The sequence below is a fragment of the Sphaeramia orbicularis genome, chromosome 24 (assembly GCF_902148855.1).
Source record: "Sphaeramia orbicularis chromosome 24, fSphaOr1.1, whole genome shotgun sequence".
NCBI classification, from domain to species: domain Eukaryota; kingdom Metazoa; phylum Chordata; class Actinopteri; order Kurtiformes; family Apogonidae; genus Sphaeramia; species Sphaeramia orbicularis.
Genome location: NC_043979.1, coordinates 9,528,109 through 9,555,516, shown reverse-complemented (window position 1 = coordinate 9,555,516; position 27,408 = coordinate 9,528,109). Strand labels below are relative to the sequence as shown.

General features: G+C 39.5%; 1 protein-coding gene across 1 annotated transcript in view; it reads right to left on the bottom strand.

Moving 5' to 3' along the window:
• Nucleotides 1-27,408, bottom strand: part of LOC115415604 (CD2-associated protein-like) — a 47,477-nt gene that overhangs the window by 1,433 nt on the left and 18,636 nt on the right. Inside the window, exons 2-4 of the mRNA XM_030129232.1 lie at nt 20,224-20,381; nt 3,828-4,014; nt 1,138-1,238 (exon numbers count right to left, since the gene is read on the bottom strand). Of these exons, the coding sequence (XP_029985092.1) occupies nt 1,138-1,238; nt 3,828-4,014; nt 20,224-20,381 (446 nt within the window). The remainder of the gene's footprint in view (nt 1-1,137; nt 1,239-3,827; nt 4,015-20,223; nt 20,382-27,408) is intronic.

Sequence of the window (27,408 nt, the reverse complement as noted above, 5' to 3'; positions counted from 1 at the left end):
TGTTGACATTGTTCTATTGCTGTTATATACTATATATACTTAGCTTTTCACATTTTCAAAATATTCTTAAAAAAAAACATTTTAAAATTGATAAAAATGCTAAATAACAAAAAATTAAAAAAAATATTTCAAACATGAAATCATTCTTTAGTGGACCAAAATATAATACAAATGCTTATTTTTAACATGACAGAAGTGGCATAAAAACACATTGTTTTTAATATGGGTGATTTTTGACACATTTATGGAAGAGTGGAGGGTCCAGGCAATCTATCTAAGGGTCAAAAATGGTGTGCCAATGTGATGTTTTGGCTGCCAATTCTAAATTTTAGTCCTGAACAATGTGACAAATTTACATTATATTGAATAACGTTGTAGCACACATTTACAACTCTAAAAGCAAACCAAGTACGACAGAGATAAAATACAGATTTTATATCAGTAAATTCTAGGCCTCCAACTAACAGTAATTTTTTCCAATCACTGAATTACTTATTTGGTTTGTAAAATGTTTTTAAAAATGGGGAAAATTTCAGTGTTTCTTAAAGCCCAAGATTATGAATGTTCTCTTTAATCCACAAACCAAAGAGGAGTAGAGAAACCAGAAAATATTCACCTTAGGACTATTATTTCTATGCTAGGATCAGGAAATTTCAACTTTCTTCTTCTGCTGCAGCTGTAATTCAGTTCTTCAACTTGTTCAATAACAATTAACTCCATAAACCATATTTCACTATACAAACTGTTCACTTGAATTCACCACACTTGCATTTCTTACTGCACACAATCTCCGTTGTATTGCACAGTCCTGTCTATTGCTTGTCCTGACTTGCCAAAAAAAAGATAAGCTTTTACAAGTTAATAACAGTCTTCAATGTTCACAAATCCCCATCCGTTTGTAATATTACACCTGCACAATCTCTAAAACAAAAAGCAATAACTGTGGCCTTGTGTCTTGTTCAGCTCAACTTCTAAAAGGTCAGTAATTTCTGGGACACCCACACCATTCGCAGACTTTTTAATTACTGCCTGTTAGAAGTGTGACTAAACAAGAGACCGTTCTTACAGCAGTGTGGGTGTCCCAGAAAACTGCACTAGGAGCATGAAGCCCATTTATCAAAGGAAAAGTCAAAGTACCTCTTCTGTGATGTCTAAGATGTCTCCCACTTTGAGCTCCAATTCATCTTCATTCTGTGGCTGATACTCAAACAGTACCTTGCACTGCCTCTTCTTCGGCTCTGTGAACACAAAGGCGGGTTGGTTTGTTAGTCACCCAACCCGTAAGAAAGAAAAAAAATCACGCCTATAAAGAGGTGCTCCAAACTTTCACAGTGTATAAATCACTACAGGACACATCAGAAAATGCAGACATAGAAATGTGCTGCATCACTCAACTGTTTCTTTGAGGTTTGAGCTGTGGTCCATGCTGCAAATTACAGGATCATCAACGGCCTGAAAATACTACACTCTGATTAGTCAGGGTGGCACTGATCTATCAGTATCAGCTAAATTTCAACTGCTAATGGCCTATCAGCCGATACATTTCACCAGTGGCAGTGGACATATATGAGCTCCTTGTGCTGTTATCTTGTGTATCAACACTTGGTCAAAATCCCTGGTTAGAACCAAAGTCACTGAGGGTGGCTCAACCATCTCCCACAGACATACAATGAACTTCTCTCTAAAAACTATATATTTTTTTATTTCTATGACTCATTTTAGCCTCATTTGTTTACTTGGAACCTCTGGTAAGTGATATAGTCCATCTTTCACTTTTTCCTGTTAATCAGGCCTCAGGTCAAATAAAATGTTTCAATGTCTGCTGTGTTGAGCAGGTTTGTATGACAGCTTCTTCGCCTGGTGTCTCACTCTGATTTACTGTTTTAGTGAAATGTATTTATTCCTGACAGACAGCTTGACTATAGATGTTATTAATAGATTCCACAAGACTGAAAAATGTCTTTGTTACACAGTGGTTGATAAAGTTAACTGCTTTACTGAGTCTGTAAACTAGCATTTAGCATTAAGTCATCTGATCCCTTTCCCTCCTATATCTCCACTCATTTTGTCACTTGTTAAAAAAGAAAGAAAAAAAAAAAAGCAACCACTCAAAAACAAAGTAAAGAAAGATCATCTGTGCCACCTCTCAGCCCAACTGTCCTCATGTAACCATTAGTCAGTCCTTAATCATTCGTTTCAGGGTCAGTGCATCCCTAGTATTTAACCACAGGTAACTAATTTGAAGTTCATTTTCTCCCTTGGCATGATTCATGTGAACCAACCCCAGTATACACAAAATTTCACAGTATTATTAAACCACCAATGGCCCTGTATCTCACCGGCATGTTCTATCAAGAATCAATAACAACTTGAATTTATGAGGTTGTCGGGTTCTGCTGCTATGTTTGAGTCCTGTGGCCCTGTTGGAGATCAATCTCCCAACAGAAGTGGGAAGTACTTTCACTGGAGGAAAACTCAACAAATGAAATGAAAGTCCATATATGACTTCCTACCAGTGCTCAATAGTAACTATATTAATATAGCTACCAATTTCCATAATAAATAAAGACAAATTTTTAATATTTAAAAAATTTGTCAAAAGGCAAAAATCTAAATTTCTCAAAACTGTGAACAAACTTAGTAGACATTGTCCCAAGGAAGCTACATATAAAATTTGAAAATAATCCAACTAGTAGTTTCATTGGAAAAGATGTGAACGAACAACGGACACAATGCCTTCACAATAGCTCATGGCTTCTCGGCCAGTGAGCTAAAAAGAAGCGTATTGTATGCAAAAAAAAAATGTGGAGCTACAAGATGAGTGAACAGTTCATGTAGCCAGCTGTGATTTGCTTTCTGGGAGTGCAGCTAATGTCCAAACTCTACTAGCGGAGACTAGAGCAGTGAAAATTGTTTGTCTCTGATGTTTGTCATACTCTCCTGCTGGTTCTTTCAGAATTTCAATGAGTCAACAAACCAGCAGCCTGAAAAAATACAAGACTTGCACCTGTATTAGCAGCTTGCCAGCTGTCCGGATAAAGTATAGTTGTGAATCAGGAATCTCTTTTTTTAAACTGAGCATCAGAATTGATATTTTTACATCCAGCTGTTTAGAAAGCATTTGGGAAAAAAATCTTTTGAGTTTTAGAAGATGAGAATTTTTTTTTTTAGAATCAGAGGTCAAATCAGGTTTGTCCCAATGGACACATCAATACATGACAGGCATAGACTACGACTACTTTTCTAACTCACTATACACTACAATATCTTTATCAGCCACTCATTTTTTACTGATTTTACTGGGAAGTAAGGGTTAGTGTAATGTGGGTTTATGAGATTACCAACACCTCCCAAAAATATTGCACGTCACCTTTCAGGATATTTAAATTTTGTAAAATTAAATAAAACCAATGCCCATTCTCATCCTCATGTTATGATAAAATGGCACATTGGTCTGAGAAGGTGTCTGCATTTACACCTCGGCCATGGTCTGTTCTGTGGAGTTCTGCTTGATCCATGTGGGCTTCTTCTTAATTCCTCTATATCCCAGTAATGGTAACAGTTGCTAGGAGGGACAGGACAAAGACATAACAGCTCCCTTGATAGGATCTTCATGCAAGACTGGACTTGGTGTAGGCATGCAGCGCAACATATTCAGTACATTTGTTCTAAACTGAGCACACACAGGTGAAAAAACATTTGCAAATAAATCTTTCTAAAGTTTACATAACATGCTTTCCATTTGCCAGAAAGTATGATTAGGGTCTTTCGGCCTAGCAATATGAGGAGAGGAAAAAAAAGATGAAAAAGGGGTCAAATGCTCGTACTCCTTGCTGCTGCTGGAGGCTGAGGAGGTTGAGGCTGGAAGCCGCCCGTCGGGATGCCAATAGTGCTCATCCTCTGAACCAGGTTGGCCACATTCCCTGAACTTCTCTCCCTCTTCTGTAGCACACTGGGCTCCTCTTTTGGTTCATTTTTTGTCTCCTTGACCTCTTTGGAGTCCTTCTTCATTTCCTAAAAAACAAAACAGCAGAGAATTATTACCACCACTACACATCATCTTCAAGGCAGTACAATTAAGAGGAATTAGTAAAAGTTGTACGATCTGCAGTTTCTTTTAGAAGCAACAGTTCAGAGTATGAAAGACATGGGTAGAAGGGCTGCAACAGGCACTGTCTATTAAATTGTCAATTACAGTCTTGATTAATTGATTACCATTTGGTACAAAAAAATCTCAAGATGACATATTCAGTTAAAATATTGAGTTTACTGTTATAGAGAAGAAACCAAAAAAATTCATTTGAGCAGCTAGAGTTTGAGAATTTTGAAAGAGAGAAAGGGTAGTAATGGAATAAAATTATCTAGGTGATTAATATGGTCAGCGGGGTGGCTGGGAAAATTTGTGTGACCAAAAGAACAAAACATTAGAACCTATCAATTTCAAGCATTTCAAATGACCTTAAAACGGATCGTGCTTTATTCATATTGTTTTGTATTGCACATTTATCAGTGGATCAAATACAAAATCTTACAATAATCATGAGAAAATCATGACTTTTAATGAAGGCATGTATTTAGATCAGACATATTTAAAATGAGTATTATATTTATTGATAAGAGGAAGTTTTCAAAAAATTTTACATCCAATCATTCATTTGCCCTAACCCGGTAAATCCTCTGGAAAGTGGCAGGGAGGCTGAAGTCAGCTACTATCAGCCAAATGTAGACAAAAACAACCATTTAGTTTCACATTCAGACTTACAGTATGGACAGTTATAAAATATCAACAACAGCTTGATCAACAACAAACAAGCTATTAAGGTGCTCATTATTTAATAAATGTCTGTTTAAAATTGATAATTTACCTATTCAAGACGATTTAAGGAAGAAAATTTCAGCAAAAATAGTCAGGATTACATCTTTTAAAAAAAAGAAAAAGGTTACCATTATCATTTTAAAATGCAAGAGAAGAATCAAACAGCTATTGTTTTTGCTTAACAGTGTAAAATATTTTGTATAAAATAAATACTTCTTTCTTTAATCTAATTAGACACAAAGCAACGAAACCCAAAACATACTACAAATTAATAAATCTAACTGTACACTGTTGGAAGACACCCTTGTAATACAAAGACCATTATTGTAAAATATTTTGTACAAAATAAATACCTTTTTATTTATCTAATTGGACACAAGGCAACAAAACACAAAACATACCACAAATTAATAAATCTAACTGTACACTATTGGAAGACATCCTTGTAATACAAAGACCGTAAATGTACTATCCACTTTAAGACTGTTGTAACCAAAAAAATAATGACCATAATAACTTCAGAAATGCAAAATGAAAGTGTAATCTATCGCCAATATGAGAAACAACTTTTAAGGAGCTGATCTGTGCTTCAACAGGACTTCCTGAATGGTATGTTATTTCTCAGTGGTGTGGCACTGTTTTGGCCACATTTGTGGTTTTTTGGTCTGAACATGGTCTTATATCCTCAGCAACAGACCATAATCTGCACAGACCAGAACAGTAGAGTGTTACAAAAAATAACTGTAAAGACATAAAAGAATGCATTCACATTACTTTCAATTTTAAGTTGCCTTTCTTTTTGTATCTCCATCTGTGCTGTGACAAAATTTTGTAAGTTTGTTTTGAGCAATTGTGTTAGTGGAATTGCTTTCCTGACATGTAATTTCCACACCTCACACATAAACCAAAAATGTATTTATGATGACAGACCACTGTTAATCTTCCAACAAGGCTGTAAAACACTAATTTAAGAGGTAAACCACCTTAGGCGAGAGTGACTGTGGAGTTAACAGAGCTTTAAAAGTTGAGTATCAGCCAGTGGTGGCCATCAGGGTCAGCAAGGCCTTCTCTGCTGGCCTAAACACTGTCAGAAACACTGACTTACATTTACAACCTAAATTGTAATATCTGTTCCATGAAACTGTATTAATTTATTCCCAATAGACTATTCTCTTCATTCTTAGCATTTCTCTTGGCTGCACTGCTTCCACTATGTGGATGTAAGCTATTCAGTCAATCAGATTTCAGTCTCTATGTGTTGCCAGGGGTTAATCTAATCTGCCCAAGGCCTTCAGAATCAGTAGTGCTGGGCGATGTAACTTAAACTGTATAGCATCTGGACTGTTTTCTTTAACCAATCAGATTTGTATTTCACTTCACAGGGCCAGCACGCGGCCCCCAAAGTCGTCAGCATTTTTCCTTCCTCTGATTGGATGGTGCAAAACTATTATTTGATATAGGTTTTTGATTCATGCCAATAAAGCTCATTTGAATTGACTTGAATTATTAATACGTTTGAGGGTAGAATTTTTTACTCCTACAACGGCAGACAGACGCAAGGAAAATGATTTGGTCTCGGACATACTTAAAAAATCTACTTTGAAGGCGGAGTTTTACAGAAAAGCTGGACATCGTAAGGAGAGGTCTGCCCACCCTGACGCTAGCTAGCTTGTCAAGCAGACATTCTCTGCCTCAAGAAAATAAAAACTTGTGCCAGGAATACAACTGGACAGAGGCAACTCGCAGCCTTGGCCTCCAGGGCCTAAAAAAAGGACTTAATGACGGAACTGAAATGTACAGATCACCTCTATGACAGTCATTGAAGTTTTTCTGTGCAAAGAAAGGAGGATGGATTTTGTATAAAACAAAGAGCATCTCTGATGAGTATGATGTTTATTTCATTTATTTATGTTTTTGTCATGTTACTAGATAAATATGATTCTAAACTGCTCCAGATGATGTACATAACACAGTTGCGGTTGTAGTGTAGAGGTCTGGAGTCATCTTTACTGGGTTTCTGCTTTAGTAATAATGGTATTCACCCTCAGCAGTATTGATGGCTTCCATAATTGTGATGTCATAGTGGTGGTATTAAGAGGTGGATTAATTTGAATAAAGGCTGTTTTATGCTTGCCGCGTCAGCGAGCTCCGTGCGGCTTCACGCAGCCAATTGACGTCATTTTCACATCCATGCCCCTTCACGCGGCTCATCTTAAGCGGAAACTTTCTGCTTCTCGCACCTCAGAAAATTTATAAGAGACGGTAGGACAACATGGCCGACATTCAGGAGCTCCTGGTGGTAGAAGTACAGAAGTGCAAGGCACTTGTATGATTCGTCACACCGGGACAGCTGCGACAGCCGTGTGGTGAAACAATTCATGGAGGAACTTGCAGCTACAGTCGGCAAAGAGGAGGAATGGGCAAAAAAAAAAAAACCTGGAAAAACATTCGGGACAGATGGTTTGTTATGGCAGTTTTCTTCTTCTCTAGTTTTTTACTGTGATAGACGTGCATTTGTGGCACACTTCCCCCTGCAGTTAGGGAATAGACACTGCGCAGAGCCGCCCGGAGAATAAAAGCACCATGCATACTCTCATGCTGACTCCCCATGTCTATTTTCCGCACTTCACGTTCGTGCGGCAAGCATAACCAGCCTTAAGTCCCACTTTAGGCCCGGGTACCAAGGCACAGCCCATCACTGGTATCAGTACACTTGTGATATAAAGTTAATGTGAGGAAGGTGTATCAGTTTTTAACAGCATATGAAGAAGTGAGACTTGTGTGGCTGTGAAGAGTCTGTGAACCAAAGAGGCAAAAATAACCCAGATCTCTGGCAGCCGGCTGCAGTGTTGCATTGTGCTGTTCACAGCCCACTCAGGCTAAATGTAGCTACTGGTAATGATACCAGTCATTTACACAGCCAGACTGTAAATCAGATCCTCCGCACCACACCTTCACTAAACAATACCAGAGGCTCATATGTGTATTTATCTGATGTTGTAAAGACTTTCTGCAAGTTGAGTTTCTCAATCATCTGGTTGCTTATTTCACTGGTCCTGCTGTGGTCACAGACAGCTCCCAGTGGCTCTTCAAGGTGCTGTCTGCACCCGAATATGAGATGCATTATTCACAGTGTTGTGTGAAAATCACCTTCAGGGTTCTAATCGTCCATCACTGTTACAAATCTGTCATTGATGGAAAATATTTGGTTACCACAACCCCGATCCACAATGTGAGTGAAATTAGACAGACATCAGTCTATATCTTTCAGCTTTGGATAGAAGAGAGGCTATCATCGCTGTCAAGAACCTGACAAAGATCCTTGACAAAATAATTAGTTAGGCAACAGACAGCTTTCCTTTAAGTCACTATTAGCTTAACAAGTATGATGTGGTTCTGTAAAACAAAGCAAGCAGAATATACCATTTTTCGACTTCTGCTTGAGTTTTATTTTTCACCTGAACAAAATTAGCGCTAAACCTACTTCCTGAATTTGACATCAATCTGTTTTAAAATAAATGAGAACATAAATGAAAAGAAGAGAAATTGACTACACTTTAAAGCTGCACAACTGGATTCTGCATACTAAACACAAAAACACGAAACTTCTTAAGTGATTTTTGAGAAGAAAAAGTGGACAAAAACAAATAAATCTTCTGCAAACAAACCTTAATTCTAGTGTTTTGTCATGTGAAAACAAACACCATTCTGTAACTCTCCTCTCAGTCCAAGTGAAGAGACTAAATATAAACAGATGAAGCTGACATCATTTTTACCACTGTGGAAAAGTGAAGCCACTTTCCAAGCTTCTGTCTGGGGCCTGTACGAAATTGAAAGTTCCACACCAGAACTACAGGTCAAGTGCATCAGGGCATCCTCAGACTATTTGAGAGAACTGAGTGAAAGACAAAGGTCACTAAGCCTTGAGGAACCGTAAAGCTCCTAGAGTTGGTATCTGATGCTCACTGTGCCAGCATCCCAAACAGTTCTAACAGTACATCTGTCAAAATAAAACACAAGCACAAAGAAATATGTGTCAAAAATGTCACATAGTGCAATGAAAGACAGTTATGCATTTAATTGCTAAGAAGATAATCACTGTCTTGGCTGAAGCTCTTCAGTGAAAGGTTAGGAAGATATACTGCACAGAAAACAAAACCAGAAAACTGTAACTAAAAACATGCATTTCTGCACTAAATGGTCCAAATTCAAGTAGATTTGTTTTTGTCACACAGATTCACACAATACAAGTATTTACAACTTTTACAGTGTTTATATGGTCTTTATCCTAATTCTATCCTCATCGTAACCATCATATCACTATGTAACTCTTCATTTTTATTTTTTTTCTAGAATGAAAATTAGGGATGCATCGATCCGATACCAGTATCGGGCATTGGCTCTGATACTCAGTGTGTGTACTTGTACTCATACTCGTGAATGTAATCCGATACAACTGCACCGATACCACTTACGGCGTGTGACATTCACAGTTAAGTGCAGCAGGTGCGCGGTGGTGGAATAATGTGTGGGGAGTGTGAAGATTTTTCAGAATAAATGACGGTGATAAAACTAACGCTGACTGCAAGTAACGTTAAAGACATAGACAGATACGGACGGAGTGTTCTGTCCGTCCTCTGCGTACATTGCATCATTTTTCAGGTGCTCGCAGATGCGTACCCAGATGGAGAATACCACCGGGAACCATGGAGGTAGAGGATCTGTTCAAAGAGCGACTGTGTGAATTAGAGAAAAACTACTGATATATTTATGACAACTACCCAGGGCTCGGCTGGTTTCCATACTACTTATAATACTATGGAGGTCCAGAGCGGTGCAGACTGTGCCGCCAGTGGAAGTGAAAACTAAACTTATCACTCAGTTATCTTTTCTCTACCTCCTGAAGCTAAGCTTTAAACCTTACCAGCGAAAACGCTGCAATATTAGTATCACGTTAGTGTTACCTCTGTCGTCTTTATATTTGTTATTACTGAATTTCTTCTTCTCAAAAAACTTTACTCTTCTTCGTGGTATTTGTCCAGTATGGTTAATTAAGAGCAGCGCCCCCTGGTGGATTAATTGAGAAACGCTCATTCCAACACAATAAATGCCAGTAGCAGCACCTTGTTCCAGTCAGACTAATGACAATGACAATAAAGCACATTTACAAAAGGAACTAAGAACTGGAATGGGATTATTAAGTACTTGTATCGGTACTTCGGTATTGGCAAGTACTCAAATGTAAGTACTTGTACTTGGTCTGGAAAAAAGTGGTATCGGTGCATCCCTTATGAAAATTACATATGGGTGGATTGACATTTCTGCTGGTATGGACTGTATTGTACTGTACTGTACTGCTGCGGTTAAAATAATGAAAAGATGGGGGAAAAAGCTTTAGTTGTCAAGGTTCACTATCAACATCCTGTAGTAGTCTGATGTAACATTTAGATGTGTCTGTGTGCGTTACAACCAGTCATAAAATATGAAACACACCCAGAGATCACAGACTTGGAAAAGGCCGTAAAAGAGACAGGACACCCAGAAAAAAACAGTCTGACATCAACAAATATACCACTTGTATCACACAAAAAAGTCATCTAGAGTTCTGCAAAAAACCAATATAAACACAACTATAAATAAATACACATAGATACATAAATACATAAATACACAACTCAATATAAATAAATACACATAGACACAAACATCTTTTCAGACAGTCATTCACTAATTACCAATGATTTAAAGTTTCTTCACCTACAAGAGCTTCAGTTAATCACACCAAACCACAGCAAAAGTAAATATTCTTAAATTCCTTACCATGTCCCACCCAAACATGTTTCATATCTTCCCAATCGCTCAGCAACCACAATAATTACAGCAAGGCGGAAGAAGCAGCACAGCATCTGACTGTCGGGAGCAAAGTTCAACAGGCAGCAGGCTCCTTAGAGGATTAACTCTCCCAGCTCAGAGACTGGGCCAGGCTTCTTAGCAGATTACCGATCTCACTACGAGGGATTACCAGGAGGATGGGAGCAAGGAAGAGGACGGTGGGGAGACACAACAGGGACAGAGACAAACAAAACGAGACGAGAGCACAGAGGGCTGGAGGGGTAACAAGTTAGAGTCTCAAAGGGGGATGAGCATATCTGGTTTCTTTAAACACATTCAAAGTCATTCTAAATGAATGAGAAAAGGATAAATCTGGATGTAGATGTATTTCTAACTGACTGACTCGTGTTTGGCTTTGAGATGCTTTTCAAGAATATTGCACACTTTTAGTAGCCTACCTTTTGATTAATTGATTGTTTTATATGCATGTTTTTAGTTTTGTTTTATTTCTGATTATGTGTTTTATGTATGATTTTAGTGCAGATGTAGAGATGAAATCTCTATTGTCTGTAACTTCTACTACTGCCGTCTTGGCTAGGACACTCTCGTAAGTGAGATTTTTAATCTCAATAAATCTTTTCTTTCCTGGTTAAATACATTTAATGAAATAAATAATGAACTGTAACAAAGAAAACATGCTGAAAATGTCCAAGACCAGATCCTGGATCCTGCACAACTATGGGCAGTCTGATGCTGCAAAGAGACATTCTTTGAGAGCATGTCAACATTTCAACATCTTAAAGATTAAAATACCAGACTATAGACCCACTCATTTAGAAACTACTTAACGATGGCACAGGTTCCCGTCATGCCATTAGAGCAGGGTGTCAGACTAATTTTTCTTTCATTTTCTTTTCTTTCAGCCCAATTTGATCTCAAGTGGGCCAGACCAGTAAACTCATACCATCATAGCATAATGACAACTCCAATTTTTTTTCTTTTAATGCAAAAAAATACAATTAAATTGTGAAAATATTTACATTTACAAAACTAGTCAAACAAAAAAAAAGATGTGAATAATCAGAAAAAAATCCAATAAAACCATTTTAACAATATTATGCTTCAACTTATCATTTACACAAGTACCTTACGGATTAGATTTACAAAGGTAAAAACATTTAATAACAGGCATTATATTGTTAAAACTGTGTTTAATTTTCTTTAGACATTTCAGGTTGTTCATATTTGTTCAGGTTATACACATTTTATGTTAAAGGATAGTTTGTAACATCACTGAAGAGACAGACTTGAACATCACTGAAGATGTGTCCAGAGGCATCAGTAGATGTATTCCCACAGCAAACACCCTGAGTCATCAGTGACAGCCAGGAAAGACTGGATGACAACCATGAAAAGTGTGGTGACTACTGGAAAGACAGTGACAGCTCGGAGAGACGGCAGCCAAGGCAGAATGGGCTGGCAACCCATTCTGCTGTCCCCTGAGAGGGGGACGCCCAACCAAGCTACGATGACCTCATTGGAAAGATACCCCCAGGGGTGCCAGAGGGGGGGGAGGAAAGAGCACCCCAGTAGGACGGACACAGTGGTTACAGACCCGGATAACGGACATATGACTAAGAGCAACCAGTGTATGTGTGGGAAAGTCTGCAAAAAACATCGCGGCTTGAAGATCCACCAAGCGAAGATGAAGTGTTCGGAGGGAGCAGGAGCGACACATCGCACAGGCGTTCAGCTGGTGAGACGCAGGAGGGGCCAGGCCCGGAGTCACCCCACAGTGCCCGGAACCTCCAAGTGTTGTCGACTAATCCCCTGAACATTAAGTCGGACCGGAGGCGGATCAAATGGCCTGCAGCTAAATGAAGTCACTGTGGAACCAGTTTGACAACGATGTCGACCAGCTATCTGGAGGCAATGGGGAAAGGGGAAGCCTGTCAGAAACTCCAGGCCCATGACAAACAACCATTGTCAACGTCGCAGCTGAACGGTTGGTGAGGAGGAGAAGAAACGCCCCGGAACATCTTACTCAAAGAACCAGAGAGCTACAAAGATTCACAACATCAGAAAGGAGATGAAAGCCCTGAAGTCTCAGTATAAGGTGGTAGGGGAAGAGGAGCGCATCGGCTTGGCCCAGTTGATGCACATCCTACGGAAGAAGATTATTGTTCTCCGCCGGGCAGAATGGCACCGGAGGCGACGCCGCGAGAGGGCACGAAGACGAGCTGCCTTTATTGCCAACCCTTTCCAAATTCATTAAAGACCTGCTGGGACAGAAACGCAATGGAAGACTCACCTCATCACAAGAAGCGATAGACCAACACCTCACACAGAGTACAGTGATCCCGAGAGAGATCAGGAGCTGGGAGAGAGTAGCACCATTATTGATCCCCCTGAGCCGGAGGTGCAGTTTGATATGACAGAGCTCCAGCTGAAGGAAGTCAGAGAAATTGTCCATAAAGCAAGGGCTAGCTCTGCTTCCGGACCTAGTGGCACTTCATACAAAGTGTACAAGAACTGCCCTAAACTCCTGCTACGCCTCTGGAAAACTCTGCGAGTCTTCTGGAGGAAGGGAAGATCCCAGACCAATGGCGCGCAGCGGAAGGGGTGTGGATTCCTAAGGAGGAAAACTCCACCCAGTTAGACCAGTTCCGTATCATCTCCTTGCTCTGCATTGAGTCGAAGATCTTCTTCAGTGCCATTTCCAACGGCTGTGCACCTACCTAATAAAGAACACCTACATCGACACATCAGTCCAGAAGGGTGGATCTCAGGGATGCCGGGCTGTGTGGAGCATACTGGTGTGATGTCACAGCTAATCCGGGAGGCTAGAGAAAACAACGGGAACCTGTCAGTGCTATGGCTCGACTTGGCAGATGCTTTTGGCTCCATTCCACACAAGCTAATCCAGCTCACGCTGTTGAAACACCACGTCCCCAGCAGGTGTAGAGACATCATCACTGACTATTATAACAACTTCAGGATAAGGGTCTCTTCAGGAGCAGTGGAATCCAGCTGGCACAAGGTGGAGATAGGCATTATCACAGGGTGCACTATCTCAGTGACTCTCTTCACCTTGGCCATGAATATGCTCATCAAGGCTGCCGAGCCGGAGTGCAGAGGGCCCCGAATGAAATCCGGACAACGACAGCCACCCATCAGGGCTTTCATGGACGACCTTACAGTCACCACGGAATCCATTGCAGGCTGCAGGTGGATTCTAAAGGGACTTGAGAAGCAGGTGGAGTGGGCCCGGATGCATTTCAAACCTGCCAAGTCTAGATCCATGGTGCTGAGGAAAGGAAAGGTAGAGGACAAGTTCAGGTTTTACATCGCAGGCACAGCCATTCCAACGATCACTGAGAAGCCAATCAAGACCTTGGGCAAGGTATTTGACAGCTCTCTGAAAGACAGAGCATCCATCCAGTCAACCTGCTCTGAGCTGGATGGCTGGCTGAAGTCTGTGGACAAGTCCGGCCTACCTGGAAATTCAAAGCCTGGGTTCTACCAGCACGGCATTCTACCCAGGATCTTGTGGCCCTCCTTGTCTATGCCATCCCGATCTCCACAGTAGAGACCCTAGAGAGGAAGGTTAGCAGCCACCTTCGGAGATGTCTAGGACTACCAAAGAGCCTGAGCAGCATTGCTCTTATGGGCACAACAACAAACTGCAGCTGCCCTTCAAATCTTTGGAGGAGGAATTCAAGGTGACGAGAGCCAGAGAAGTGATGCAATACAGGGACTCAAGCGATCCGAAGGTGGCCAACGCTGGAATATGCGTGAGGACTGGTAGAAAGTGGAGGGCAGAGAATGCCGTCTTAGAGGCAGAGGCAAGGTTGCATCATAGGGGCCTTGTGGGAGTGGTCACACGGGACGTGCAGGGCTGGGATCCTTTCCAACTCCTGAGTTAAACACCAGAGGAAAGGCGAGGAGGCACCTCATACAGGAGGAGGTCAGAGCCACAGTGGAGGAGGTCAAGAACATGCAGGGCAGGGGGATGAAACAGCAGGGTGCGTGGACAAGATGGGAGAATGTGGTTGAGAGGAAAGTGACCTGGGCTGAAATCTGGAAAGCCGAGCCTCACCGCATTAAATTCCTAATCCAGGCAGTTTATGAGTGCTTCCAAGTCCATCGAACTTGCACTCATGGGGCCTGGCAGAGTCACCAGATTGTCCTATGTGTTCTAAGAAAGGAACCCTAGAACACATCCTCAGCTGCTGCTCTATGGCACTTGGAGAAGGGCGGTACCGGTGGAGGCATGACCAAGTCCTGAAAACCATCGCTGAAGCCATCAGCACTGGAATTGAGCGGGCAAAACGGTCCCGTCCCTCCAAGAAAACTATCACCTTTGTCAGAGCTGGGGAGCAGGCAATCCCGGCTAGAAGACCACCAGCTGGCATCCTGACCACCGCAAGAGACTGGCAGCTGCTGGTGGACCTCGAGCGGCAGCTGAAGTTCCCCAGACATATAGCTGCCACCACCCTACGCCCAGACATCGTCATACTATCAGAGGCCACCAAGCAAGCCGTGCTGCTGGAGCTGACAGTCCCGTGGGAAGATCGGATAGAAGAAGCCTTTGAGAGGAAGCTCTCGAAGTACACAGGACTGATCAGGACTGTCAACAGGCTGGTTGGAAGGCAAGGTGCTTCCCAGTGGAGGTGGGATGCAGGGGTTTTGTGGCTCAATCCTTGGCCAGAGCCTTCAGTAACCTGGGCATCGAGGGAGAGAGTAGGAGGAGAGCCATCCGCAATGCCACCGAAGCGGCAGAGAGAGCCTCAAGATGGCTGTGGCTCAAGAGAGGAAAACCCTGGAGCCATGGTAGCTAGTTGCCATCTGGACACAAGCCGGGGTCTGATCAGCCCTGGCTGGGTCACCTGGATGAGGGTGTATGATGTTGAAAGACCCGAAACACCCAGTGATTCCAGGAACATCACTGAAGATGTGTCCAGAGGCATCAGTAGATGTATTCCCACAACAGTAAATGTAAATATTTTTATAATTTAACAGGATTTTTTCCACTAAAACAAACAAAAAAATTTTAGTTGTCCTTATCTATATGTACAATGTAATAATTTTTTTTTCCCACATTAAACCAAGAAGAAAGTTGGAGTCATTATCTATAGTTTATTATGCTATTATTTTATTTGAGATCACAATTGGGCTGTGAGTGGCCCCTGAACTAGTTCGACACCCTTGACTGTTAATATCTTCAGTGTACTATTTGCACTTAGCAAATTCATCCCTTGACCCTAGTGAGGATAAGCGGGTTCAGAAAATGAATGAAAAAATGAATGAATAAATGAATGAAATTCATCTCGTGGACGCAACTGGGAGCTTTGGTGGGCCAGTTTGGCCCACAGGCCAGATGTCTGCCATCCCTGCTTTAGAGGTTTTACAACAGAATCCAAGGAAGCTCAAGTTCTGTTTTGGCAGCATATGTGTGTATATGTGTGTGTTATTCCACCAGCATTCTGCACTATTCCACCCCTGACCCTTGGAACATTAATTCAACCTTTCAGTATTTTATCATCATTAAAAATAACTGTCCCCATCCACAGAGGACAGGGAATCATCAGTGGAAGTAACCACTCCACCACCTGTCTCCCCAACGTCCTGGTAAAACACCTAATCCTGACCAAACATCTTCAGCCATAATGACCTCATCCTGACTCCCAGTCACCAACACCCTACCGCATACCAACAGAGTATGTGCTGCTAATAAAGGATGAGAAAGCAAACAATGAATGAAAAATAAGATAAGAGTGTCAAATATTATGCCACATACAGGAAGGACTGCAACTAAAGCTTTCATAGGAACAACACTTCTGTTGTCAGAATGTCGATGTGGTGAACTGAAACACTTAAACAAAAAATAACAGGTCTGCAAGAAACACACCCTGCACAGCCAGCAGACTTTCAGTGCCAGGCAGTGATATCGTCTTCAACAACAGGTTTTTAATAGAGACCGTTAATTTTGCATTCTGTTTGGACTGCTTAGAAACTAAAGTTGCACAATAAATCAAAATAATAATCATAGTATTAGTATTAACAAATAAACAAAGAACAAGCACACATTTATTTGTTTGCAGTCTGCTTATTTTCCACAACGTAGGTCTGGGTAATACTGTCCTACGATCATATGGTCCCCTTTTTGTTTTTTTTAAGGTATTGTCACCATTTTCACACCTCTTATTAAATGTATGCAAGTTAAAAACAAACTATACATTTCCTAAGGTTTCTGGAGGCTTAAACGAATGGCTTTTGGTTGAAATAATCTTACTTTTGCATAATTTTGGAGCAAAATTAGAACAATATTGACAATATGCAGATGAATTAAACACGAGTCCACATTTTCCTGAGCATACAGCTGCAGTGTTTCTATTCATTACCTAGACTGCTGCACCTAATTTGTCCCACTGGAGTTTTGTAATGAATCAGCATTTTCACACTCCAGTACAACTCTAACCATCTGGGTAAAATCAGACTCACTGCACGTCAGAGCTCAAAAGCAGAACCTGCAGTTGACAGACTCACAATAATTATTATTTGTTCAGCAGCAGCTGAACAACACATTGCATAAACTGTGTAAGTTAAAAACTGGACTAAACCCAAACACTTAAGTGTGATCACACTTAATACACTAAAATAAAATCTATAATCTACTTAATGACCAGAAAGTGGATCTTATTCCAAGTTAACATCAATAGTGATCTAACATTCTGAGATTGCCCAGCCCTATCAAAATAGACAATAAAGCAATTACAGGTCATGGACTGTTAAGGTAACGAAGCATGATCAACATATGTTCACACAATGATCTATTGGCTATGGGGGAAAAACACACCATCTCTGTTGTATGGTGACATGACTTTACCTCCAAATGCATGTATCCTAATTTAAGTGAAAAAAAAAAAAAAATCCATTCTGTCAGCGGTGTTCAGTTTACTTTAACCTGGTTTTCCTCCTGCTGTAAAATTACGATGTCTGATTTAACCCTCAAAGACCTGAACAACCACCTCCAACCAAAAGCATATACTGATCTAAACTGTTAATAACCACTAATAGAGCCACTAATCTATCATTACATGCAAATAATTGGGATAAAATACAGTTTCTCAGCTTTTCATCATCCTCAGACATGATCCATTTGGATGTTCACAAAGTCCATACTGAAAGTAGAAACACAATTAAAATCTGTAGCATTGACTCACCACTGCTACAGAATTTGTATGCTTTAAACCTTTTAATTTATTCTTAATGAACATCTACATGATCCGTAAGTTAAATGTAGTAAGACACCTGATTTCCATTGAAAAACACAAAATGCAGAGGATAATATTTAGGCCTGTAATGGTACACGAACCGAACCGAACCGTTTCGGTACACACCTGTTCGGTTTGGTACACAGCTGTACCGAAACAGCACAGTATGTTGAGAAAAAGAAAAAGGAATGAAAGACGTTGTTTGATGCGGAACTTTAAATCTGCGCAAGTTTCACACGGACATATGGAAGGACGCACACATTGACCCAAAATATGAAATAGCAGTTGATAAAAGGTTAAAAAAAAACAACAAATATGATGTGAACCTGGAAGGAAGAGACTGAAGACCCTCCACCATCAGTACAGTCCAGTTTGGATCAGTTCAGGTTCAGGTGAAAGACAACAACGAGGACAGAGACGTTAATAAGACGGACGTTGTTTGGTGCCTACGAACTATGGTAGTTCTAAAACACTTACACTAGCTCTGTCTGTCTGTCTGTCTGTCTATCGCGCACGCTGTATAATAGAGGAATAAATAGAACGTTGAAAGTATGTAAAGTTTCACTTTCGTTTCACGACAGTGTTCGTTACGTTAGTTATGGACTGCACCCCCAGGTATATAACTGCGTGACCCCCCTACCCCCCGGCTCTGTGCACACAGGCACACAACACAGTTTGTTCTCTGTCCTAAAATAAATAATTTGGTTCATTGTGTTATCACAGCTTCTCTTCAGTTTGTTTAAACAGAATACCAGTTTGCCCTCTTGTTAATGTTGCACTTCATGTGGAATTTTTTGTTATTTTTATGCAGAATGTGAACTGACAGAACTGTGATTAGATTTTTCTTGTTTGTTCAAAACTACCTTTCAGGGAAAAGTGCAATAATAATGTTTAAAATACATTTAGTAATATTACTAATTTATTTTATTTACTATTTGATTTATAGCTGCAGAATTATATTATTTCTGTTTTTTCTATATTCTATCTCTAAAAATTGGGAGAAAAATGTTTAAAAAATTCATAAATGCATTAATAGACATTTTGAGGGGTTTTCTTTCTTCCCGTACTGAACTGAAAAAAACCGAACCATGGCTTTGAAAACCGAAAACGTACCAAACCGAAAATTTTGTGTACCATTACAGGCCTAATAATATTGTAATAAATGGTTATAAATCACTTAATCCTTTAACCCCTACATGTCTGTGGTGCTCGTTCTGTATGACTTCTTTTAAATATTCATAAAAATTCAACCATTTGTTCAAAAGAAACATTTCAAGACATGCTGAGAGAACAGACCTTATGCTTTCCGTAGCCATCCGAGCATGCTCAGCGCACACACACACCCCCCCCCAACACCTGCGTAATGGGGGGCAAAACACAGAGCAGTGAGTGAGACCGACTCACTATCAAAAGAGACAATTTGGGCTTTTTTTTTTTTAAACACCATTTTTCTCGTCGTTTTTGGTTTTTACTTTTGTTTGCAGTGTTGTCATGACTTTCCTTTAATTAATTCTTTTTTTACTGTATTTTTACTGATTTTTGACCGTGTAACTGGACTGATTTAGAGAAAAAAAAAAAAAAAAAAAAAACTAGGGTGCTGGCCCAAAATTCAAATGCTTGTTTTTCAGTGTGTTCCAGTTGACAGTTCACATTAAAAAAAATCTAAATCTCTTATTGATGTACATTCTGTGTGCCTTATTTAGTAAAAACCTGTAGAAGTTCAATTCCTCTGTCTTTTTCTGTTATTCCACCCTGTTTTGACACCTAAACACACAGTAAGGGAAAACACCTGCCAAATCTTGAAAGTAAAAGCATTCCTGAAGAAAAGGAAGTCAAGCACATACTTACAGCAGCTTTTATGACACTTTAAAACTGCAAATTCCAAGTAGCCCGTTTCATTGAAATAATGTCTCAATGTGGAGAAAAATACATCTCGGTCTTTAAGGGCTAAATGAGCATGCCATGCTAGTCCTTGACAAACTTCAAATGACACAGAGGAGGAGGCCGTCTAGAGACCTTTCGCAGCATCAAATCAATCAAAACTTTTCAACATCAATTACAAAATAATCTGTCTATTTTAACCCCATGATTTAGACGACAGTAACCTGTGAGTGACCCACATTCACTGTAGCTTGTGTATGTGTTCGCCAACACTCACGGCTTCAACAAGATTATCTCTAATCGACGACAACAGCAGACAACAGAAAGTAAAGCTCAATGAAGTGCAGGAACAGCACATCATAAACAGGCTGAGTGTGTTACAATACATTCACATTGAGGTCTGAACATGAAGCTCACCTTAACAAAGTTGTCTGGGAAGAGGCCCCTCTTCCCGTTGAGATCCCCCTCCATCCAGCCGTCCTCCTCGATGTAGCGCACATTCTTAATCACGTCACCTAGCCGCAGCGTTAGCTCATCCTCCTGGAGCGCCTCGTACTCATACTCAACCACAACCTCTGCATGAGATGAAACGGGACGAGGAAGGAAATGCATGAAGGAAGAGAGAAACAGGGGAGGCATGGTGGAAGAAAGAGGGGAAGCCCATACAAGGGGGAGGGAGAGAAAACAGGATGCAGAGAGAAAAGGAAACAAGGAAGAGCAGACAGAGAGCAGGAGCAGTCAGAGGGAGGTCAAACAGTATGACAACACGAGGAAGATGGGGACAAGAAAAGAGGACAAAAAGAAAACAATAATCATGTTCACATTTTCAAATACAAAGCATTTTGTCTAAAAAACACAAAGCCTGCTTATGCAATGCTATAGTTTCACATTTGTGAGAAAAATAGCAGGGGTCACTGGGAAGTTGGCGAGATCCAAAATCTACACTAAAGGCCCATTCATGCTTTACGTTAAAGACGAACTAGTATCCCAAAAAAAAAATCAGATCGGAAGCAAAAAAAAAAATCCTTTAATAATAATAATAAGAATCTACCCTAAGGGACACACCAATCTGGCTGTTTCAGTGCAGTCGACACCAATACAATTCCCCAGGCTTTGGTTAACAGCCAAGTACTGATACCACTGTTTAATAACTATGCAGGGTTTCCCCTATATACATTCTGCAGCGGTGCCGTGCCACTGTTGAATTCTCAGCGCCACTGCAAAAAAAACCAAAAAAACACTGACTTTGAAGTAACGTGATGTGCTAAATTTTAATACAAGTTGTTAACCGCTATTTAACAAACTTGGCAATTGCTTTAGGCATCACAACACAACCTCCCTCCCTACCCTTTCTGCCTACGCTACTGAAGCAAACAATCTGGAATCCATACAGAACGGAAAAGAAACATTGTAGAACCAGGCGCATACTGTAGCGGCGTTTTCATACCAACAGAGTACCATGCCGGTGCTGGTTCCCACACCTAATCTTAAACCAGCCAGCGTGTTCACACAAAGTCAGAGCATTCGGGAACTGAAAATTTGGTTCCTGACACTGGGATCATTCAATTTGGTGTGAAGTGACATCAAGCTTCACTTAAACATTGCTTTCAAACTTTGTTCAACAAATAAAAAGGCATCAATTCACAGAATTTCTCAAATATAATGATAATAACAATCCATCTGCCATTTGGAAAAACCCATTGTTAATGTAGCAGCACAAAAAACATTTGAATTTCAGCCCCTTTGCTGTTTGCTGCAAAGATTAACTGTGGTAAGGATTAATTTCAAAGTAATTTAATAAGGCCTATATTTTAAGTATTAGTCATTGTTAGATAATGTTAGGATATTATTGTTTTCTGTGTTGAAACTATTTGGTTATTGTTTGTGGTTTGCCGAAATGATGTAATACACATATGAAGAATAAAACTACACAGATCGGCCAGTCAAAAATCAATGATACTTTTTGGATCAGTGTGGGACCAATATCCAAAAACAGCATCAGTAAAAGCGCATTCCTTGTCTATAATATAAACAATTGCTTTTTCAGTTCCAGCATCTGTGTGACCAACCACAGGATGTTAACATTACAAAAAAAAACCTGAAATCCTACAGTGATTGTAAGAAGAGCTGTGGAGATACAGTGGCTTCAAAATTTTGTTTGTCTGAGAAAAAATTTTCACGTCTCACCCTACTGATTATTAATAATAGCCACTGACTGACCATGGGGAAAAAAAAACAAAACATGAGTGATTGCTACATGAGATATATATATATACATATATATATATATATACATATACATATATATATATATATATACATATACATATACATATATATATATATATATATATATATATATATATATATATATATATATATATATATATAATGAAAATCTAACAATGATATTTAACCCATAAAGACCCAGTGCTACTTTTGTGGCAGTTACAAAATTGCTTTTTCTCTATATTTGACTTTTCTTAAGTGATTTATCATATAATCCTCTGTATTTTGTGTTTTTTCAGTTTAAATCACGTATTTTCCTATATTTAATTTTAATGACAATGTAGATGTTAATAAAGGCTCAGATCAAAGCGGAGAGATATTACATCAAAAACAGAGAAAATTGAAGAAAATGTGACTTTTTCAGTAAAATATATCATTAACTGGACATAAACCAAGTGTGTCCATCTACTGTCATTAATCCAACTCCATGGGTTTTACTGGTGAATCAATATTGTAGAGGATGACCTTTCCATATTCACTACGGTGTCTCTGAATATCCACATGGGTCATATCTGATGACCATGAAAAGATGACAAACTGCATTTTACACCAATTATTTACATGTATTGATAGGATTAGTGGATCAGCAGGTATTAAACAGTTTAGTTCAGTAGATGGTTGAGATTGACGGTAAATGTTTGGGCCTTTGTGGGTTAAATTTTTTTTTTTTAATCTTTGTGCAGACAAAAACTCACAAGTCAGTTACATATCACAAACACACAGGTTTCATAAACTGCAATATTCAAGAAAAACCATGCATTGAAAAAAAAGTGTGGATTTACTCAACTAATATGTGCAACAACAAAAGTCATTTAGTGCAGTGCATCTACTGAAAACAGACTTTATGAAACTATGACGAAATGCTCGAAATAAGAGACTCAACATAGAATGAGCTACACTTTCCACTGGGTAAAAACATCTCTGTACAAACCACAGCTACTTCACTTATGCTGAGCTGTGGAAGACTGGAGTCACAGGATTATTTTTATTTGCATGAGACTAAAGCACCCCTCCAGTATGAATATTATATATCTATATCTATATCTATATCTATATATATATATATATATATATATAAATGAATATTATATAATAATTCATAGAAATAAAGACAAGACAGCAGGAGTTACTTAACCCTTGTGGATCCCTCTAATGTCTTAACCTCTGGGGATCCTGGGGCCAAAAAAGAACATGCAAAAAAAAAAAAAAAACCACTGCTATAAATTTTTCATGCAATTAATATTTTTGTATGCTTTCTCTGCATAAATTTCTTAATCCACTTCAAATATATGATGTTACTGTTATTTATGAAAATAACACAAAGTGAGATTTTTTTTCATAGTCTGGGATGGGAAATTGCTGGTGATTACGGTCTTGGATATGTCAAAAATTAAGAACAACATTAACTTAAATGCATTATTTTTATGCGAGATTAAAAAATGTGGTTTTAAGGCAAAGTTAATATGGAATTTTTTGCCATTAGGGTCCTACGTTGAACAAAAAATAATAATGCAATGAAATTAGTGTTGCTAATCAATAGGCCTGTAATGGTACACATAGCGAACCGAACCAAACCGTTTAGGTACACATAGGTTCGGTTCGGTACACAGCTGCACCGAAACAGCACAATATGTTGAGGAAAAGGAATAAAAGACATCGGTCGATGCGGAACTTTAAATCTGCGCAAGTTCCACACAGACATATTGAAGGAGTGCACATTGACCCAAAATATGAAATAGCAGCTGATATAAGGGAAAAAAAGAAAACACTACAAATATGATGTGAACCTGGAAGGAAGAGATTGAAGACCCTCCACCATCATTACAGTCCAGTTTGGGATCACTTCAGGTCCCAGTGAAAGAGACGTTGATAAGACGAACGTTGTTTGCTGCCTATGAACTACGGTAATTCTAAAACACTTACACCTGCCCTCTCTCTCACACACACGCTGTATAATAGAGGAACAGAACCCGGAAGTTGGACGTTGAAAGTATGTAAAGTTTCACTTTCGTTTCACGCCAGCGTTAGTTACGTTAGTTATGGACCGCGCCCCCATGTATATAACTGCCCCCCCCATGTTTTTGACAAATTGCACCCTGCACACAGAGACACAAATACACAAGGTGTCCTAAATAGTTTGTTATCTGTCCTAAAATAAATAATTTGGGTAATTTTGTTGTCAGTGTTGCTCTTCAGTTTGTTAAAACAGAATACCAGTTTGCCCTCTTCTTAATGTTGCACTTCATGTGGAATTTTGTTTTTTGTTATTTTTATGCAGAATGTGAACTCGCAGAACTATGATTTGATTTTTGTTTGTTCAAAACTCCCTTTCAGGGAAAAGTGCAATACTAATGTTTAAAATACATTTAGTAACATTTTATTTATTTTATTTTCTATTTAATTTATAGCAGCAGAATTATATTATTCCTGTTTTTCTATATTCTATTGTCTCCAACAACTGGGGGAAAAATGTTCAAAAATTCATAAATGCATTAAAGACATTTTGAGGGGTTTTCTTCTTCCTGTACCGAAACAAAACGAACCGTGGCTTTCAAAACCGAAAACGTACCGAACCGAAAATTTTGTGTACCGTTACAGGCCTGCTAATCAATGTCCAAGACTCTGAAGTATTCAAACTGGTATTTATAGGGTTAAAATCCCTGAAGTTATTTACCAGATAACCTTTTGTAGGTTTGTGCAGAGTTGAGGTGGCTGAGAGAGAAAAAAAAAAAAAAAAATGGATATATGATCATTTTAAAGGAGTGGGTGCAAAAACTGTCATTACTGTCAATAGCCCTGAAAGGGTAATGGGCATTAAATTCAATAAATATGTCTAAAAAAAAAACATTCTTGCAGAAATCCAGCCAATAACCAAGTAAAAAAAAGAAAGATTATATGCATAACATGCTGCCATACCCCTCGGCCAAATATAGTGTAAGACTGTGTTTAAAATTATTGCCCTATAATATAGATTAGATTGTCTTTGTGTAAAACTTAGTATTACATACAAACATATTTATATATAAAAGTACTCAGATATAACTGCACAAGGCACAAGGCCATTGGACTTTGAAATAGAGGGGGTGGGGAGGGCTTCTTTCAGGAAAATTTTCAGATTCAACTTTAGCCCAGATTTTCTAATGCTCCCATGTCTTGGGAATACAAAAATGTGAAAAAATTTCAAATCAAGCCCAAACCCCCCCACCCACCCACCTCAAAAATTACTTTTTTCAACCGTGAAAACGTGGGGTTTTGGCAAACCTTTAAACCTTCTTCACTTTTGATAAAGTACAATGTAGCAATATGCTCATGCTGGGCCCTTCAATGTTGTTTTGTGAGACATGTCATGTCTGAAGAGTGCTTTGCACTACAAAAGGTGTAGTGTCAAGGTCAAATTATAGGTCAAAGGTCACCCAAATGGTCAAAAATGCATATTTCATGGAATTAAGCTGTTAATGTGGGTTCTTCAAAATGTTCGTCTTAGGTTTTCTCCTCATAACACATCCAATGACCACAAACAACTTCCATTCAATAAGACACATTAAACAGAACTGTTTACTCAATGTATTATCGATATAGACATGTCAAAAATAACAAACGGTAGTTTCACATGACTTTGCAATTTTGTGGGTGACACAGTGGTGTAGTGGATAGCACTCGTGCCTCACAGTAGGAAGGTCCTGGGTTCGATTCCAACACCAGTCGACGGGGGTGGGACCTTTCTATGTGGAGTTTGCATGTTCTCCCCGTGTCTGCGTGGGTTCTCTCCGGGTTCTCCGGCTTCCTCCCACCATCCAAAGACATGCAGTAATAGGTTAATTGGTTAATCTAGATTGCCCATGGGTGTGAATGTGAGAGTGATTGTATGTCTCTATATCAGGGATTAAAGCAAAAATTTTTCATCTGACTGAAAATTTTCTTCTGGTCAAAATCATTGGCCACTATTAAAAATGATGCAATACAATACTACTATAGCGTACAAGTTTATATAGTCAAATTTGGCAATACTGTACAACACACTGAATGGGAGAGTGTACAGGTGTAGAAGATTAGTAACATGGATAGAAAAAATGTCATGAGTGGTATTGGTAAGGGGTCTGGGGGTCCTCCCCCAGAAAATGTTTAAAGCTTCAGGTCAATTTTGGTGCTCTCTGGTTAATTTCAAAGGGTATGAAAACCTTTGAAGCAAGTGAAAATAATAACTAGAAGAAAACCTTACTGCAAAAAATGAGTGAAAAACTTTTATTTAACAATTTAGGAACTCCTAAAACATAACTCCAACTCCAACAGCACATGAATTTTGGGGAAAATGTCTGTGTAAATGTAACCCTAACCAACTAATCTTTTATTTTTTCTGCTTTCTGGTACTGCAAATACCAAGGGTGTTACTCATTCATTCAATTTATCTTCGTACTGTACCACACAGATAGAAATAAGATGCTAAACAGGTCAAAATAAAGCACTTATGCAGTCGGGCACGTAACCGCGTAAGGCCGCAGCTCGCACAGCCGCACGCACAGGAGGGCACATACACACAAACACACACACTAGTCATATACCGGCAAGACGAGATAAGCTATGAACCCAAACATGAAGGTACATGTAGATCAATTCTGTCTTCTTCCCTTTTCGCTGTGGTTCTTTCATAATGAAAGCTACTTGTTAGCACTAAACTACAGTTAGCATCTGGAGGCTGAACTTCGGTAAAGCTGAACTTGTCCATGTGTTTCTGAGGCACATAATGAGCAGCGTTTCCTTCCAAAGATAAATAGTCATCAATCTCTCCTCCCGACATAAAAATAAAGAAGTCATCTTATTATCATCACTGTTAAACCTATCAGCCCCCTGTGCGTGGCGTGCCTGTGTTAAACACCTGCAGATTCAGGACAGCAGACCCAGGACAGGATCACGGTGCCGACTGGACTCCACGAAACACGTGGGGAAGTTACTTCAACATGACTTTTTTCCCCCCTCAATTTTTCCATTTGACGGAAATCCGTCGTGGTGACAGAGAACTTTAATCCCTGCTCTATATGTCAGCCCTGCAATGAACTGGCGCAATGTCCAGGGTGTACCCCGCCTTTACCCGTAAGTAGCTGGGATAGGCTCCAAGCGACCTAGTGAGGATAAAGCGGGTTCAGAAAATGAATGAATGAATGAATGAAGTGTTAGTGATTCCCGCCAAAATGTGTGCTAGTGTTTCCCGCCACACTAATGGCGGCTGTACATGTACATGTTGCATTATTTTGTCTCTAATGTGGCTTTGAAAAGGCCAAAGGCCTTGGGGGATCCCATCAGGAAACCAGAGGGAAA